Genomic DNA, 15,115 nt, shown 5'->3' with positions numbered 1-15,115 from the left:
GGCTGCAGCTCCACGGAGAATCCACAGGGTGGCACTGTCAGGCTGCAGAGAGCAGGCGGTGGGAACTCTGTCCTCTTCACGTCAGGAGGTGATACCGACGGCCAGAAGATGGGGGGACCTCCGGACCCATCGCCCTGTTCAGAGAACATACTTTATGATTCGCATTCATTATTATCACAGACAATAACGAGGAATACTGTACAATCTACGCTCTACTTTAAAATGTGTTCTAAAAGATAGTGAAAGGACGATCCTATCGAGGACGAGGGAGTACACAAGAGTAAAAATTATTAGGCTTGGTTCCTCAAAAGCCACATAGTAGCAACAATACAAGATAAAGTATATAAAGATAAGTAAAAATGAAATATGCAAAAATAAGTAGCAGCATAGATCACAATAATAAAAAGTAATAATAAAATAAACTAAGACAGTAGTAATAATTAATAATAAGTAATGAGGTGTATTAAAGTGTAGTGCGAAGTGTAAGTCTTTACACCACCAATCTTTTTCCAATTATAAATCCTAAAGATACTGTTTTCCTCATTTATAGGTCAAAAAGTTGACATGTTTCTCTGTAAGGGAGAATATACTTCACAACACGTTGTTAAAAGCTTACCTGGATGATAAAATGAAAAAGATTCCTTTAAATGACAGAAGTGGAAAATCTCTTTTCTTGTTTTTCAATCCGTCGCTCGCCCATACCTCCCCTCTCTCCCTCTCTCTCTGGGACTGAACGACGCCCGGTCCCACGGTCCGAGCCCCGTTAACCAACTAATGACCCCCATCCTCCCCCCTCACTCTCCCTCTCTCTCCCATCCTCCCCCTCCATCTCCCATCCTCTCCCTCTCTCTCCCGTCCTCCCCCCATCTTCTCCCTCCCTCTCCCATCCTCCCCCCTTTCTCTCTCTCTCCCATACCACTTCTCTCTCCCTCTCTCTCCCTCACATCCCCTCTCTCTCCCCCATACCTCCCCTCTCTCTCCCCCATCCCTCCCCCTCTCTCCCCCATCCCTACCCCTACTATAAGTTAGCTCTAATAGCTACGAGTATGATGGACATTTGGGCAGCATCATTCAGAGAGGAGAAGCTATTCCTTTCTCTGAACCTCCGCCCCCAGCCCTGTTTCCATGGTGCTGGCTGAGCTATGCCGTAGCATAGTTAGCAGTCGACAGCATGGATGAAAGCTTTTGTAAAGCCCCCCCCCCCCCCTTTCACACCTCGCTATTTCACTTCATCTCTTCATTCTTTCAGTGGCAACAGGAAGACATCCCTCTGCTCATTCAACACAACTGCTAGTTGTGGTCAGAAGCTAACAGCTAGCTTGGTACAAATGTACTAATAGTGGAGTTTGGGTTAGCATTAGCAGTTTGGAGACTGAGTTGGGGGTGAGTGGTGAGTTAGGGGTTAGCATTAAGGGGTGAGTTAGGGGGTTAGCATAAGAGGATTATGGGCTGAGTTAGGGGGTAGGTAATAGAATGAGGGTTAGGGGGTGACTAAGGAGGTTAAAATGAAGGTGAAAGTTAAGGGGTGAGCATTATGGGGATGAGTAAGGTGGTTAGCATTAGGGGTAAGTTAGATTTTAGCATTAGGGGTGAGTGAGGGGGTTAGCATTAGGGGGTGAGTGAGGGGGTTAGCATTAGGGGGTGAGTTAAGGGGAGGAGTAGAGTGGAGAGGAGGCCCACCGAACTATCACAGATTACAGAACAAAGAGGCACACACACACACACACACACACACACACACACACACACACACACACACACACACACACACACACACACACTCTGGGTTCCAATTGCCTTGGCCCTGCAATCCTAATGAGATACATCTCTCTCTCTCTCTCTCTCTCTCTCTCTCTCTCTCTCTCTCTCTCTCTCTCTCTCTCTCTCTCTCTCTCTCTCTCTCTCTCTCTCTCTCGTTGGGTCTCTCCTGTTCTCCATCTGGTCTCTCTCTCTCTCTCTCTCTCTCTCTCTCTCTCTCTCTCTCTCTAATACTACTTATATATAATATTTTACTTTATTGTTCTATACTTTACTATATAATATATAATACTGTATATAAAATACTTTACAGACACTCTGAACAACAAGCTGTTCTATAACCTGACGTGTCGCCATGGAAACCACTTGGGTTAGGCCACCGAAAGGCTGAAACAAAGGAGAGAGAGAGAGAGAGAGAGAGAGAGAGAGAGAGAGAGAGAGAGGGAGAGAGAGAGATCTGATCAATCAAAGACAATTCATTTAACAACCGATTAGTACAGTAAATAAATGCAAAGGATGAAATTAAACAATTTGTCAACAATCCAATTACATTTGTCCAAACAATTATGTTTCTTCCAGTATATAATGTATATACATATATATATATATATATAAATATAATTGTATTATGATTAAAATATTATTTTGGAAGGACTATAAATGAAGCCATGACTGACTCTCTGTATGGCTCTGGTTGAAGCGATAGAACAACCGACCAGCAAAATAAATAAACACAACATAAATAAATAAATTAACACAAATAATGACGCATTATATTATTATATATTAAATTGATTTATTAAAATTACTATGCTATATATATAATAGTATTGTATATTGACTTGACTTATTAAATTTTCGCATAGCAACCCCCGTTGCCTTATTAACCCTAAACTCAAGCATAATCAAACCTACACGTTTAACTCTGTTATACTTCATCGCTATAAAGGAGCTTCTGCGGACCAAACGCGTTCCCACGGCAACGCTTCTGTCGCAAACAAGAGGAAGTGGTGTCGTAAAAGAGGAGGGTTTACGGCAACGAAAACGTGGGTCTTGTTGTCTCCAGGTAAGGTTTACTTTGACTTGTCTCTGTTAACATGTTGAATTAGTCAATGTTTACTTTATCCAGTCCCGGTGTAATTGGGGTTTGATGACCCGTATGGTCCGAAGAACCGCTCTGCTCCACTGTGACAGGAGACAGCCACCAGAAGGTGGGTAAGTTAGTGAGGGAAGTTGGGTTAGTTAGTGAGGCCGGTCAGTCAGGCACCATGCTGTACCTGGTGGGCCTGGGGCTCGGCGACGCGGCAGACATCACGGTTAAGGGCCTGGAGGTGGTGAGGCGATGCTCCCGGGTCTACCTGGAGGCCTACACGTCGGTGCTGACCGGCGGCAAGGAGGCGCTGGTGAGCCTGTTCAAATGTATGTATGTATGTATGTATGTATGTGTGCTTCATATAGTGGTACATTGGTATGTACTCGCAGTATTCATGTCACTGAAGTACGTGGATGTATAGTGTCAGTGGCTGATGTATATTTACATATGTCTACAGGTATGCATGTTTGTTGTATTAAATTCAAACTTCAGTTATATTCAACTGTTTTGCATATTTAATGTAAACACCTTTCTCCTGGTTAATACTAGAACTATGAAATAGAGATCACGGAAAGGTGTTTACATTAAATATGTAACAGACTGTTTGTTTGGGATCTCGCTTCAAATACCAACAGAAGTGACATCATCCAACATCGCTGATACAACCTTTAACCTTTACCTGAATAGAATATTAACTATGTTAGACTATGTTAACCAGGTTAGACTGCATTAAGTTAACCAGGTTAGTTAGACTATATGAACCAGGTCAGCTAGACCAGCAGGTCTAACGGTGCGCCCTGCAGGAGGAGTTCTACGGCAGGGAGCTAATCCTAGCGGACCGAGACCTGGTGGAGCTGGAGGCGGAGGAGATCCTGAAGGAGGCGGACACCAGTGATGTGGCCTTCCTGGTGGTGGGAGACCCCTTTGGGTGGGTACTAGTCCTGGTGGTGGGAGACCCCTTTGGGTGGGTACTAGTCCTGGTGGTGGGAGACCCCTTTGGGTGGGTACTAGTCCTGGTGGTGGGAGACCCCTTTGGGTGGGTAGTGGGTACTAGTCATGGTGGTGGGAGACCCCCTTGGGTGGGTACTAGTCCTGGTGGTGGGAGACCCCTTTGGGTGGGTACTAGTCCTGGTGGTGGGAGACCCCTTTGGGTGGGTAGTGGGTACTAGTCATGGTGGTGGGAGACCCCTTTGGGTGGGTACTAGTCATGGTGGTGGGAGACCCCTTTGGGTGGGTACTAGTCCTGGTGTTGGGAGACCCCTTTGGGTGTAATACAGGTTAAACTGACTTAACATGGACTATATATAATACAGGTTAAACTGACTTAACATGGACTATATAATACAGGTTAAACTGATTTAACATCGATACTTCCTCCACCTTCCCCAACCACTAAACACCACCCTACTTTCCCCCACCTCCACTTTGTGCTGCTTTGAGTCAGGAGCAGTCCTGTGGTTTGGTATCTTCTGTTATCATGTGTCGTTCATTGCAGTGATCATTGTGTCTTGCAGCGCCACCACTCACAGTGACCTGGTCCTGAGAGCAGTGAATGCTGGGATATCGTACCGTGTGGTGCACAATGCCTCCATCATGAACGCTGTGGGCTGCTGCGGCCTGCAGGTAAACGTTGTGTTGTTGTTAATCTGAACTGTTGACTGCTGAACTGTTGGCATAATATTGGCTAGGGATAGCGTACCATTAGCTACTACTAGCCAGTATCTGAGCTATATACTCTGAGCTAGTGTTGGCATACTATAAGCTAGTTTTAGTGTGCTATAACCTTGTATCAGAGTTCTGTTCAAGTGCGTTCTGTTAGCTACGGTTAGCTTGCTGATGAGCTAGTGTGTGTCTGTTCAGCTGTACAGTTTTGGGGAAACTGTTTCCATCGTGTTCTGGGATGACAACTGGAAACCAGAAAGTTTCTACGATAAAATCAACAAGAATCGCTCCATGGGACTGCACAGCCTCTGTCTGCTAGGTGAGACCGAGACCAGTGAGTGGACCAGTGGGTCCACTGCTGGACCAGTGAGTGGACCAGTGGGTCCACTGCTGGACCAGTGGGTGGACCAGTGGGTCCACTGCTGGACCAGTGGGTGGACCAATGGGTCCACTGCTGGACCAGTGGGTAGACTAGCGGGTCCACTGCTGGACCAGTGGGTTCTAGATAAAGCCTTCTGGTCAGATGCCACGAGCAGTAGATGAATAGCTTATGTGTGTACTGTATGTATGTATGTACAGTACGTATGTATGCCTCTGTCTCCTAGATATCGAGGTGTCATGTCCCCTAGATATCAAGATGTCATGTCTTTGTCTCCTAGATATCAAGGTGAAAGAGCAGTCCATAGAGAACCTGATGAGGTAAGATTGGTCACCCTAACTCATGGTGTGTTCCAGTTGCGGACTTCAAAATAATTATTAGTGACGATTCTTTGCAAATGATAACAGACTTGTAATGCCCATCACTGTTCTGTATAAACACTTAATCCTAACCGTATGTCATAAGTTAGTCTGTATAAAACCTGACCTTATGTCATAAGTTAGTCTGTACAGCAGATTCTCCCTGAGTCCAAACTCCAGGACCACTGATAGTTCCTGATGGGGTCTTGTAGTCTTGTTAGCCCCCCTAGATGGTCTAGACTCTCTGGTCCCCCTAGAGGGTCTAGCCTCTCTGGTGAGGTCTCTTCCAGTCCTAACGTTCTCGTTCCCCAGGGGGAGGAAGGTGTACGAGCCTCCCAGGTTCATGTCCGTGAGTCAGGCGGCCGGACAGCTGCTGGAGGTCATCCAGAGGAGGAGGGAGGCGGGGGAGGAAGTGGGTGAGTTCACACTGCCTACCAGGTTAGAGTCAGCTTTACCAGGTTAACCCTATCAGGCTGGGTTAGGGTTAGTGGATGGAGGTTCAGACCAAGGTGGGTTAGATGTTCAAACCAGTGCTGTCTCCACAGGGCTGACGGAGGACACGCTGTGTGTGGGCGTGGCCCGGGTGGGGGCGGAGGACCAGGTGATTCGCACCGCCACCCTACGTCAACTGGGGTCATGTGACCTGGGGCCGCCACTCCACTCGCTGGTTGTGACCGGTTGCCTCCACTCACTGGAGGTCGACATGCTGCGACTGTCTGCTGGACCCGACGCGCTCACATACCTGGAGGCGGTGGACAACTCCACCTCCAAACACCCGGAGGTGGTGGACAGCTCCACCTCCTAACAGAGTCCATCAACAAAACTTCATTATGGAACGACCAATAAGAGCTATCTATCTGTAATCCCGTCAACGTTTAACTTGAATAAAAACATTTTAAGACATATGCAGTAAAACTATTTATTATTGAAAAACATTCACTATTCACATGATTTGGCAAATAAAACAATGAAGTCTGCATGTTACCGAGAGCCTCAGCAAGGAGACAGAAAGGCACTAAGTCTGGACGGACAGAGAGCTCCCCCCCCCCCCCCCCCCCCCGAGGGCCACACAACTGGGCTGTCCTTCATAGTCTGTCCTGCAGTTACACTGAGTCGTCATTGGTCCATGGGCTGGGGGCGGGGCCCTGCAGTAACACTGCTTCGTCATTGGTCCCTGGGGCAGGGCCCTGCATTAGAGCTGTCGTGTCATTGGTCCTTGGGCTTGGGGCGGGGCCCTGCAGTAGAGGTGTCGTGTCATTGGTCCTTGAAAGTTTTGATTGACGCCGAGTGTCTACATGGCAGCGATGTCGATCTGGACGTAGAGCTGCCGAACGCCGACCTGGAGACCACAGCAGGTTAGCATCATTAGTCAGGTTAGCGTCACTAATCCTGAAGACAACAGTATGTTGTGTGTTGCTAGGGACAGGCTACCCGTAGGAAAATGTGCGTTGCTATGGAGACAGGCTACCTGTGTGAAGATGTGGGTTGCTATGGAGACAGGCTACCTGTATGAAGATTTTGTGAGTTGCTATGGAGACAGGCTACCTGTGTGAAGATGTGGTGGGTTGCTATGGAGACAGGCTACCTGTATGAAGATTTTGTGCGTTGCTATGGAGCCAGGCTACCTGTGTGAAGATGTTGTGGGTCTGGTTCTGGATCCAGCGGGCGTCGGCGTCCGGTGCCACCAGCAGCTTCAGCGTGCCAACGTACACGTCAGTACACAAGGTCCAGAAGTGGGGCTCCTGGATGTTGTACACACCCTGGAGCTGCTGCACCTACACACACACACACACACACACACACACACTTGTAATATAAAGATATAAATAAGATATACATGTTGTTTATAAAGTCTTGTTCGGGTGACTCACCCTCTGATAGCACTCGGGGAGGGCGTGGTCAAGAGGGGGCGGAGTCCTCTGCATCAGGATCCCAATAGACTCCCTTAGCAATGGCACCACGCTAAAGTAGAGACAATATACTCCACTCCCTTAGCAACAGACTACAGTAGAGATGAGACTCCCTTAGCAACAGACTACAGTAGAGATGAGACTCCCTTAGCAACAGACTAAAGTAGATAATAGACTCCCTTAGCAACACACTACAGTAGAGGTGAGACTGACCTGACTCCGATGAGGAGGGAGATGAGCATGGAGCAGATGGGATCAGCAATCATCAGGTCGTACTTCTGCATCAGCAGAGCGGAGATGATGACTCCAACACTGCCGAGCGTATCGGCCACGATATGGAGGAAAACTCCTGTCAACCAATCACACGCCAGTCATAGATGTATACCAATAACATCAGCCAATCAGATATATATATATATATGCAGGAACACTAAAGGGGAGGTTAAGAGGAGGCTGTAGCCTCTACTGAAACACCCTGGACCTATTGGGTACACACACTCTGGTTAAGAGGAGGCTGTAGCCTCTAATGAAACACCCTGGACACACACACACACACACACACACACACACACACACACACACACACACACACACACACACACACACACACACACACACACACACACACACACACACACACACACACGCACACACACACAGACACACACACGATTTTCATGCTGGCTTCTATTCTTACCTTGTAGGATCTGTTTACTGGAACCTTTCCCTGGCAGGAATTTTTCTACAACAAAAACATGATCAAGATCAAGAGTTAACAAGCAAGAATACAAGAACTAACCATGAATGGCACAGATTGCACAGCACTGGAGTATCAGATGTTCCGCTGGCCAGGAGCTAACCGATGAGGAGCAGACCAGCCTTACCCTGACTGTAGTGGTCCTGGTGGTTGTCCTGGTGGCTGTGGTGGTCCTGGTGGCTGTGGTGGTCCTGGTGGCTGTGGCCATGTCCTCCGTGGCTGTGGCCATGTCCTCCGTGGCTGTCCTTGTGGTTCGCACTTCCATTAAACAGAGAGTGGCTGTGCCCGTGTCCTCCTGGAGACAGAGAGCTGTCAGTACACTGTTTTACCAGCTTTTTACCAGCGTTCTACCAGTGTTGTAGTACTTGTAAATAGTATCCTAAACATGGGAGTTTTGTACTAATAACTAGTATCCTAACCATGGGAGTGTAGTACTAATAACTAGTATCCTAACCATCATGTCCCTGGGAGTGTAGTACTAGTAACTAGTATCCTAACCATCGTCTCCCTGGGAGTGTAGTACTAGTAACCAGTAACCTAACCAGGGGAGTGTAGTACTATTAACCAGTTACCTAACCAGGGGAGTGTAGTACTAGTAACTAGTATCCTAACCATCGTCTCCCTGGGAGTGTAGTACTAGTAACCAGTAACCTAACCAGGGGAGTGTAGTACTATTAACCAGTTACCTAACCAGGGGAGTGTAGTACTAGTAACTAGTATCCTAACCATCATCTCCGTGGGAGTGCCCGTGACCTCCATGTTGGAAGACGAAGATTCCCACCAGATTAACCAGCAGGCCGGCCACAGAAACAGGAAGTAGGCGGTCGTGGTGGACATCCGGCGGCTCCAGCGCCCTCTGGGGGAAGAGGACAGTTAGCAGTTAACTACCATGGAAGCAGACGGTAAGCAGGCGCTAGGCTAACTACCATGGAAGCAGATGGTAAGCAGGCGCTAAGCTAACTACCATGGAAGCAGACGGTAAGCAGGCGCTAGGCTAACTACCCCTACAATTTCCATACAACAAAAAGCTTCACAAAAGGCATTTAAGTAAAACTGACGAGTCATGGAATCCAGGTTTTAAAAGAACTTCATAACACGAACTTCAAAGAACACAATAATTAAAACAATTCAAAACCCCACCACTAGGGGGGCTACGGTGATATTAACGCTGGTCTCACCTCCCTAAAGCTACAGATATGCTGGTCTCACCTCCCTAAGGCTACGGTGATATTAACCCTGGTCTCACCTCCCTAAAGCTAGTGATACAGTATTAACGTTGGTCTCACCTCCCTAAGGCTACGGTGTTATTAACACTGGTCTCAACCCCCTCCCTACCTACAGTGATATTAACGCTGGTCTCACCTCCCTCCCTACAGTGATATTAATGCTGGTCTCACCTACCTCCCTACAGTGATATTAACGCTGGTCTCACCTCTCTAAATCTACAGCGATATTAACGCTGGTCTCACCTCCCTACCTACAGTGATATTAACGCTGGTCTCACCTCCCTCCCTACAGTGATATTAACGCTGGTCTCACCTCCCGCCCTACAGTGATATTAATGCTGGTCTCACCTCTCTAAATCTACAGTGATATTAACGCTGGTCTCACCCCCCTCCCTACAGTGATATTAACGCTGGTCTCACCTCTCTAAATCTACAGTGAAATTAACACTGGTCTCACCTCCCTAAAGCTACAGTGATATTAACGCTGGTCTCACCTCCACTCCTTCAGAGAAGATGAAGAAGGCTGTAAAGATGAGGAAGAGGCCGTTGACAAAGCCTGCAAGCACCTCTGCTCTGACATATCTGAAAATAATAAATTAATATTAAATTAATATTAACAATGTTCAGATATGTTTAGGGTGTAACGATACACAAAAGTCACGATTCTGTACGTACCTCAGTTTTTAAGTCACGGTTCGGTATGTTTTTCGGTACAGCAGGTTTTATTGTTTTATTTTTATTAAACATTTGGATTTTGATTTGATTTATTAAATTGTACCAAACAAATGCCTTACACAAAAGAAAATACAATTGAGGATAAAAACACAATAAAGTCCAGGACTTATTTCCATTGTGGTCCTCAACACAAAACATCAGGACAAGACAAGGCACAAAATTTTGGTACGAATGAGTGTATCGTTACACCCCTAGATATGTTGGATGTTAATGTGAGCTGGAGAGAGCCACACAGTTGAACTAAACACAAATAATACATAATAATAATGTATAATAAATATAGTATGAGAGTAATAATACATGGTACCTGAATTAAAGTTGGAGTATGAAAGTAATAATACATGGTACCTTAAATCTGGACGGAGTATGAGAGTAATAACAGTGAACCCTCTGAAACACCAGGAGGGTGATTAAAGGTGGAGTATGTGACTTCCACTAGACTAGAAACCATTTGAAATGAGAAAGGATGATTATGATGAGATGATAATTACCCATAGGAGAAGGAGTCATTACACCTCCAACGGGAGATGACCGAGGCAGCCAGCCCAGCCAGCAGGGCGGTGCAGTCAAAGAACATATGGAACGAGTCCGAGATCAACCCTAGACTAACGACAAAATACTACAATTAACCTAACAAATAACACATTAAATACTGCCATTAACCCTTAACTAATGACACAAAATACTACTAATAACGTAATAAAATATATACTAATATAGTAGCCTTTACATCTGGTAATATATATACATTACATATACATACATACACACATACATATATATATATATATCCGTGTTTCCCCAGCCCTGTATAGTTATGGCGGCCACCTTAACAACACTAGGGCCCCGCCTTCACTACCAATGTTATGTATTGAGAAAAAAAAAAAATGTATTGAAAAAAAAAAAATATATATATATATATATATATATATAGAATTTTTTATTACTATGCATAAACAAAGTACAAAACTCTTGTAGGGAAAGAAAACATACTTTCATCAGGTACAAAAAATATAGCTAAATAATGCATTGGTAATAATGTTTACAACAATAGTCGTGCCAATAAAGCTTTTTGAATGGAATTGATACGGCGGCATCTGGTGATTGTATATACAGCCACGCAGGATAGCATGCGTGAATGCTTCTTGTCAATTGTGCCACAAATAAGAAGATCCATTTGAATTCAAAAATATTTTAATTCACTGCTCTGGGCAGTGTGACCACCTTGACCAAGACATTTCCTGGGGGAAACACTGTATATAGTAGCCTATACTGTATATCTAGTCATTAAGTAGCCTAGTTAGCAACCTATATATCTAGTAATAAAGTGTCCTATCGTGATTTAGCAGCCTCTATATCTAGTGAGGTTTGATATTAAGCAGCCTCTATATCTAGTGAGGTTTGATATTAAGCAGCCCATATATCTAGTGAGGTTTGATATTTAGCAGCCTATATATCTAGTGAGGTTTGATATTTAGCAGCCTCTATATCTAGTGAGGTTTGATATTAAGCAGCCTCTATATCTAGTGAGGTTTGATATTAAGCAGCCTCTATATCTAGGGAGGTTTGATATTAAGCAGCCTCTATATCTAGGGAGGTTTGATATTTAGCAGCCTCTATATCTAGTGAGGTTTGATATTAAGCAGCCTATATAAGTGAGGTCTGACATAGATATAGATCTATAGATATACCTGTTGCTCCAGATCCTGTAGGACATAGATCTATAGATATAGATATACCTTTTGCTCCAGATCCCGTAGGACATAGATCTATAGATATAGATATACCTGTTGCTCCAGATCCCGTAGGATAACTCTACGAACGCGAAGGAGAGGTTGAGGAGGAGGAAGAAGAAGAGGTTCCTGGAGGTTTGGTCTGAGAGGATCGCTCTACAAGAGAAGATATGAGACTCACCAAGTAGGCTCCAAGACTTAAGGCGGTTTAATGTGTAAGGTTGTTTAATGAGGTAAGAGTTATCTAATGTTATAGATATATAATAATGTTAATATAATAATAGTATAATGTTACCTGAACCATCCTGAGGGCTAGGCCAGCAGGTTGAGTTTGTGATTATATTAACATTATATAGCATTATACTATATATATATATATATATATAAAATCAATTATTATATATTATACTATATATAATAGTATAATGCTATATGTTAATATAATGTGTATAATAATAGAATAGTATTACCTGACCAATCCTGAGGTCTTGGCCAGCAGGTTGAGTTTGGCATAAGGCTCAGTGTGTGAGGTGGTTTAATAAGGTAACATTATATAGTATGTAGTAATATAAACTATATAATAATACTATAATGTTAATTTAATGTGTATAATAATAGAATAGTATTACCTGACCAATCCTGAGGTCTTGGCCAGCAGGTTGAGTTTGGCATAAGGCTCAGTGTGTGTGAGGTGGTTTAATAAGGTAACATTATATAGTATGTAGTAATATAAATTATATAATAATACTATAATGTTAATTTAATGTGTATAATAATATAATAGTATTACCTGAACCATCCTGAGGTCTTGGCCAGCAGGTTGAGTTTGGCGGGTTTGTACTCGTCGTCTTTAGCGGATAAAGGCAACATGTCCACACTAAACGAACTAACCCGAACTAGACCTAACTAACCCTAACTAAACTACACAACGTTAACATTAAACTAATAATTACTATTAGTTTAAACCCTGGAACACGTCAGCGCTTTAACTCCTTCAGCGCAACACACCGGAACTTCCGTGAGGGGAACTTCCTTTCAAAATAAAAGCCTACAAAGCCGGTCAATGGACCAGACGTCAGGTCCGGTCTCACTTCCTGTTTATGGGAGAGCGGACCCTCATTATGAAAATTATTATTATTATTATATATTTATATATTATATATTATTATTATGAGTGTGGCTGCAAAGCAAGACACACTATTGTTATCTTGTGTCTTATTATTCTTCCCCCTATTTTGCGTCATTATCTAATTGCGCTTCTACTTTCAGAGAGCAACCACAGTAGACCATTTTTTAAATTAATATTCATAATATTAATCTTTAATATGAAAGTTGAATGGGGAAAAACGCTAAAATCAACCACTCCTAACCTAACACCTAAGAGTTGTCAAATTAAATGAGCACATGTAGACCGGAAGTACGGAGGTCACCAAAAGGTTTGGTACCGGTGTGACCACAGGGGGCGCTATAACTCAAATATATACGGCTGTGACCACTGACCACAGGGGGCGCTATAACTCCTGGGCAAAGAAAACCTTGAAAAAATCGTGAAAACCGACCTGTAACCCCAAATTAACCACAATGTGGTCCAAATACTCCTTAATCCTGCCCGACCTTATGGTCATATTTTGTTTTTTATTATATAAAAAAGGGTTACGTTTTGGCAGATTAATACACTTATTCAAATGTGCTGCCATTATTCAACCAAACCAAGTCTGCCTCAGAGAACCCAAAGGCCTATTTGGTGTTCCCATCAAGGACCTCCCCCTTAGGAAATGCAATCGTACAGGGTACAGGGCAACTTTGCCTAGTGTGAGTGTGTAGAAGGGCTTTCAGAAGGGACTTCTCCAGGCATCTGGATGAGAGACAATAATCAATGTTTAAATAGAAGTGGGATTTATAAGAACCTTCAAGGAAACATCTCTTTGAAATTGTTTTTTCATAATTTCTCTCTACAAACTCTTTTCAGCAGATCAGTTCTTTCTTTTTCTTGCCTATCGCAGTCAAAAGCAAATCACTTCAGCATTTTTAGGGAAAAGTGTGTAATAGTATGCTGTGTGTGTGTGTGTGTGGGTGTAAATGTGTGTATGTATGTGTGTGTGTGTGTGTGTGTGTAATAGTATGCTGTGTGTGTGTGTGCGTTTCTTCGCATCACACTTTAAATTCCCAAGTGAGGTGAACAACCTCTGCTGAGACGGCGGTTTCTAAAATAAAGTCATTCTCCAGAACCTTTGTGGCCCTCAGAACAAATGGAACAAAGGGGGGATCTTCACTCTGCTCTCTGACAGGAAATGAGAAGACAGCATCAGCATTTAGGCTCTGTCCCAAGGTCAAAGGTCAGAGGGACAGCAGGATGGAGAGAGAGAGACAGAGAAAGAGACAGAGACAGAGAGAAACAGACAGACAGACAGACAGAGACACAGAGAGAGATGGACAGAGAGAGAGACAGAGAGAGAGAGACAGAGGGAGAGACACACAGAGAGAGAAAGACAGAGACAGAGAGTCAAAGAGACAGCAGGACAGAGAGTTCCTACATATATATATATATATATATATATATATATATAGTATAGTATAGTATAAAACACTGGTAACTTAAGTTGTAGTGACTTAAGTAAAGGAGGAGGAGAGAGGAGGAGCTGGTGGAGGAGGTGTTAGGAGGAGAGAGGAGGAGAAAGAGGTGTCAGCTGGTAAACTCCTCTCCTCCTGTTCCTCCTCCGGCGGTCAAGCAGCACCGTGGCAGATCCCAGTGCCATGGCAACACACGCCAAGCACACGGCCACGCCCACCAGGCCGTGGGGCGGAGACCGGCTGCTACCTGTTGACCAGAGATTATCAGTTAGGGTAGAGTAAGACTAACCCCTAACACTAAACCCTAACACTAACCCATAACACTAATCCCCAGCACTAACCCCTAATACTAACCCTAACCCTAACACAAACCCTAACCCTAAACCCCTAACACTAACCCCCAACACTAACTCCTAACACTAACCCCCAACACTAACCCCTAACACTAACACCTAGCACTAAACCCTAACACAAAACCCTAACCCAAACCCTAACACTAAACCCCAAATCTAACCCCCAACACTAACCCCCAACACTAACCCTAACACTAACCCCTCACACTCATCCCTAACACTTACCCTAACCCTCAACACTAACCCCAAACACTAAGCTCTAACACTAACCCCTCACACTCATTCCTAACACTAACCCTTAACACCCAACCCCAAACACTAACCCTTCTTCAGACAAATGTACTTATTGTAAGTCTCTTTGGATAAGTGTCTGCTAAATGCCCTAAATGGGGACAGGGTACCATGCTGACCGGGTACCATGGTGACAGGGGACCATGGGGACAGGGTACCATGGTGACAGGGTACTATGAAGATAGGGTACCATGGTGAAAGAGAACCATGTCCCCATGGTACAGGGTAATCATCAGGGGTCAACTGAACCCTGATGACGGTTTCCTCCCCTCCCCAGTCAGAGTAGGA

The 15,115-nt window shown here is 44.4% G+C and overlaps 2 protein-coding genes across 2 annotated transcripts; one reads left to right on the top strand and one right to left on the bottom strand.

The window, feature by feature from the left end:
• The first annotated feature begins 2,802 nt into the window (after positions 1 to 2,802).
• dph5 (diphthamide biosynthesis 5) lies at positions 2,803 to 6,148 on the top strand. Its single transcript, XM_084473372.1, has 7 exons — positions 2,803 to 3,161; positions 3,655 to 3,779; positions 4,366 to 4,474; positions 4,712 to 4,832; positions 5,173 to 5,212; positions 5,564 to 5,667; positions 5,797 to 6,148. Exons 1-7 carry the CDS (start codon positions 3,027 to 3,029, stop codon positions 6,054 to 6,056), a joined length of 894 nt encoding a protein of 297 aa, XP_084329498.1. The 5' UTR covers positions 2,803 to 3,026; the 3' UTR covers positions 6,057 to 6,148.
• A 149-nt stretch (positions 6,149 to 6,297) lies between these two features.
• slc30a7 (solute carrier family 30 member 7) lies at positions 6,298 to 12,617 on the bottom strand. Its single transcript, XM_084472693.1, has 11 exons — positions 12,403 to 12,617; positions 11,667 to 11,768; positions 10,371 to 10,484; positions 9,639 to 9,726; positions 8,645 to 8,774; positions 8,046 to 8,213; positions 7,859 to 7,903; positions 7,375 to 7,510; positions 7,123 to 7,213; positions 6,877 to 7,026; positions 6,298 to 6,590 (listed from the first exon to the last, which is right to left on the bottom strand). The coding sequence occupies exons 1-11, from the start codon at positions 12,480 to 12,482 to the stop codon at positions 6,543 to 6,545; spliced, it is 1,152 nt and encodes a 383-aa protein (XP_084328819.1). The 5' UTR covers positions 12,483 to 12,617; the 3' UTR covers positions 6,298 to 6,542.
• Positions 12,618 to 15,115: the final 2,498 nt, after the last annotated feature.

Source organism: Micromesistius poutassou (assembly GCF_964030765.1).
Source record: "Micromesistius poutassou genome assembly, chromosome: 9".
In the NCBI taxonomy this organism is placed as follows: Eukaryota; Metazoa; Chordata; class Actinopteri; order Gadiformes; family Gadidae; genus Micromesistius; species Micromesistius poutassou.
Note: the sequence above shows the minus strand (reverse complement) of the source record. Positions and strands in the feature narration are given on the sequence as shown.